Source organism: Diadema setosum, chromosome 10, assembly GCF_964275005.1.
Source record: "Diadema setosum chromosome 10, eeDiaSeto1, whole genome shotgun sequence".
Classification (NCBI taxonomy): domain Eukaryota; kingdom Metazoa; phylum Echinodermata; class Echinoidea; order Diadematoida; family Diadematidae; genus Diadema; species Diadema setosum.
In genome coordinates, this window is record NC_092694.1 from 35,549,251 (window position 1) to 35,553,414 (window position 4,164).

General features: G+C 37.6%; 1 protein-coding gene across 1 annotated transcript; it reads right to left on the bottom strand.

The window, feature by feature from the left end:
- Positions 1-562: 562 nt before the first annotated feature.
- Positions 563-1,102, bottom strand: LOC140233979 (interleukin 17-like protein). The gene has a single exon (XM_072314065.1). The coding sequence runs from the start codon at positions 1,100-1,102 to the stop codon at positions 563-565; it is 540 nt and encodes a 179-aa protein (XP_072170166.1).
- Positions 1,103-4,164: the final 3,062 nt, after the last annotated feature.

Consider the following 4,164-nt stretch of genomic DNA (forward strand, 5'->3'; position numbering starts at 1 on the left):
TTGCAATTTCACATCACAAATCATCTTGAACAATTTACAGAATAATTCTACCTCTCGTCTTAATGAAAAAAAAAAAAATCCTGAACTTCGAATCATCTATCTAACTACGGCAGCGGCTGTAATTTTTATTAAATCAAATTAAATTCTACTTTTTCCTTTTCGAATGTAATCGTCACTAATTTCAGATTTTCTGAATTTCCACTTTTCCGCTATAACGTATAAATCAATAATATCCACCGATATGCGATGAAATCATCATCAAAAATAAACAGAGAGAGTAGATAAGCGTCATTCATACAAAAAGACTTTTTGCCCATTTACATAAAAGCCTGATTACATCAGTTATTAAAAATAAGATAATAAATAATCTTAAGATAAGAAATATCTTAACAACAATTCAGTTTTAGTAAGAGCTAGATGGCTCTTGTAGACGACAAGGTGTAAGGCAAGACTGGAGTTTAGCACATTTTACAAGAATAAGTGAAAATATTTGAATAGTCAATACTAAGTAGATTGCAGCAAGAACTCAAGACATGGATATTTCACCAACAGCTGGCATCTATTATGCTCGTCTCATACGCATACAGGCACATGACACGGGGACTTGAAGGGTCTTCTGCTCGTACCTGAAGTGACCATCCACACACTGGGTTTTCTGCAGGACTTTCATGTTGTACATCACAGGTTGACATCGAAGGTTGGGATCCACTTCGTGTGTGTAAGGATCAAGACATGCAGAACACTGACATTGGGCCATAGTGATCGCCATTGGAATCCGCTCGGCATCGAAGCATTCCACGTATGTCCATGGACACGAGCCGTCTTGGTTCATGATCTCCGGACTTCCAGCGTTTGGTTTCGCTCCTACGGGGCAGTTCTGCGGGCTGGAGACGCCATCAAACGGACAGCTTGACGTGTGGGCCAAGCCCATATCACTGGTCGACAGGTTGAAACTTTGTACTGCGAACGCTGCCGCTTGAGGATAGAAAAGATTGGAGTTCAGTTCCCGTCGATGGGAATCAGCTGCGTCTATTGGCAGACATGTCTGAGAGGTGCTCGGGACTGGTGAAGATGTAACCGTCTGGAAGATGGCTGCTGCCATCGACGTAAGTAGAAGTAGGGTCTGATGAGGCAAAATGATAAGAGATTGGTAAATGATACGTCCATACGTCCATATGGATGAAATTGTTCAAACTAATTGCTTATGCCAATGCAGAAAATATGATAAGTGAAAAAAAAAAAACCTTGAATACTATTCGCATTTCAACTAGTAACGGAGTTTCAATGCAAATGGGAAATTATTTAAATAGAATACGTAATTATGATAAATCTTGTCGTTCTGTTTCTTGTCATAGACTAATTACACACGGCTTTTGCAAAAATACATTAACCTGAATTAATCGACAAATAAAAAATAAACTGAATCTAATACAAAAGGTTCATCATGACACAATTTTCGAGTGTTTGCTAGATGAAAAACGAGCGCAGGCAGTCAACTGAAATACCATGCGGAATTGTAGTTGCAACGATACCAACTGTCAATGTCAGGTGTGATGGTTAGATAATCATAATGGCACGACTCTTCTTGAATGTCAAACTAAAGTTGTGGTAGGACTTACATTCATGTTGAGCGTGGTGTTGAAGTCCTCTTGTTTCTTGGAGTGTAACGTGCCTTTCCAATTGAGCCGTTTTACACGAGTCCTCTCCACGCAGCAAGTTGACGTCGACGTCTCTTCCAGGCAAGAAATGCTCGGTGATATTCACTGGATGCCCTAGTATACAGGCTTAAGATGATGGAGAAAACTCCACACTGACGATTTTTATACCATCAGCTTACCGGATGGAGATTATGTCACCTGTACGGACACGGAACTTGTCTTTATTCTTCCTAGTTTCCTCCCACTATCACAGACATCCCGAGACTATTATTTGTGCGGTTTAAACAAAGGCGTATCGACTGTACAACCTGTTTAAATATGAAACCTCTCCATGGACAAGGGAATTCCCTGGAGATGGCGCTTTAAATACATTATGTCCATAAAGATCCAAAAATAGCCGCCTTTCAAATACACTTATTGTCCCACTTAAAACAAAAATAACAAATTGGATTTTTTCTAATGATCGAATCCTTTAATATTTTAAGAACTGAACAGAGCACTATTAAACAAAAGTACTCATTGCACGAATACTAAAGAAAACCTTGGAAGTCATTATTTGGTGACACAGATCTCTGATGAAATGTTTTAGATAAAGAGAAACCCTGAATTAAACACTTTGTAACTCTAAAGGATCTTCTGGAAAAAAATTGAAAAAAAAAAACAACATTTATGAGAGAAACTCAAACACACAAGTAAAGATGTTGATGCAAAAGGGAAATTAAGAGTCCCATAAAATTTACCAGCGGGAACATTATTTCTGCTTTTGCAGTGGGTTAAGACCGAAGCCGTACAAACGGAAGCAAGGCCAATATGATTTATACAAAGACGGATATCTTATTGATAACTTATTAATCTATCAAGAAAACAAGTGAACATCAGAATCTGACTTTTTGAGGTGAAAAGTATAGTGAATGATAAATATCAACTAAAATATAATGATGTCGACTAAAATATAAAGATGTTCTCCCCCTAGAAAAGGAAATCTAGGGTAGGGTCTGCCCCTCCCCCTCCTTCCGGTTTCGCCACCCTTGCTACTCTTTACACACAACACCTGAAAGGTGTTCGCAATTACATTCAAAACACTGCAAATAACCCTGCTGGAAAGAACACAGTGTCCCACAATGTAAAACACTATGTGAAACACAGTTTGAAAATATTGTAAACAGAGTGTGGAATCTCTTCACATTGATGAATTCGAACATATCAACAGTGTGAACACATTGTGAATCATCAATATTCATAGGTATGAAGCATTAATTCACAGTGTGGAACGAAACATTGATAACGAATACCCTGTGAAAAACCATATCACAGTGTGAAATAATCTCCAGACTGTTAAATTCGAGCGTTTTTTCATAGCAGACTTTGTGAACACAGTGTAAACGCATTGTGGGACACTGCGTTATTTTCAGTACGGAAGGACAAAGTGTTACACTACTTTGTATCTGCCATTTTCGACCAAGACATCGAAAGGATAATATCGTGTCATATCTACTTCACTCCGTCTCTATTCTCTTCCTAGAACATGCATATAAACTTAAACATCAAATGAGGTAAATACATCGACATATCTTCCTTCAATTTCTAACACAAGTCTTCTGATGCTTTGATCAAGAGAAAGTCGCTGCGATGAAACAATTACTCCTGTAATGTAAAGCCATTAAGTGCAAGTCATTTTCCAATGTAAAGAAAAAGAAGAAAAATCCTCCTTCATTGATCTTAACCTTCTCCACTTTTCAATAACAAATAATATTTTGTTTAATATCTTCTTAAAGAGAATAATCTATTGGTATGCTTCAGTGCAAAGTCACTGCAAAAGTATTGTGCAAATATCTTTGTCTTCATTGTTTGAAATCTTCGTCATTTTTAATAAGCCTGCAAGTTGTTTTGAATAACAAAGTTGTTCATTTTGGTGTACATTTTACGCCAATGATATTGTATTTTTAGGTGGAAAAGAATGGGCATTAACAATTCCATGGTCTCGTTTACGATATCATGGAAAGACTTCATGAACATCTTCATGACTCCAAGAGCGCCACCTGAAATACATGTAACATACCGCATAGCAGTCAAAGATTTGAAGGACAACAAACCTGCTTATTTTTAAGAGCTTGTTTTTTGTCAGCATACCTTAATACAGATCCGAGACATGGACCATGAAAGAGGCCCTGCAGGACCGGCTTGATGTCACATGCAGCCGGCTTTTTATGAGCAGGATATCAGTCGGGGAGAGCACAAAACAAGAAAAGAAATCCATCGAGATATTTCATTCGCGTTTTTCTTTTTCTCTCTCTCTCTCATCCGCTTGAAAAGACATTACTTCAACATTATGATGTTTCCGGGAAGAAAAAATTAATGTAAATTATGTACTACAATCGGTCTTTAAAATCTGCCTTTTAGTTTTCCCCTCGTTTTCCAGCATCTATTTCAATTTCTAAAACACTCCAGATACCCCACAAAAAACAACAACAGATATTTGTTCCTTTTATCCTCCCCTGTTTTATTC

Coding starts and splice junctions, on each gene's coding strand:
- LOC140233979 (XM_072314065.1), bottom strand. CDS start 1,102: ATGGCAGCAGCCATCTTCCAGACGGTTACATCTTCACCAGTCCCGAGC.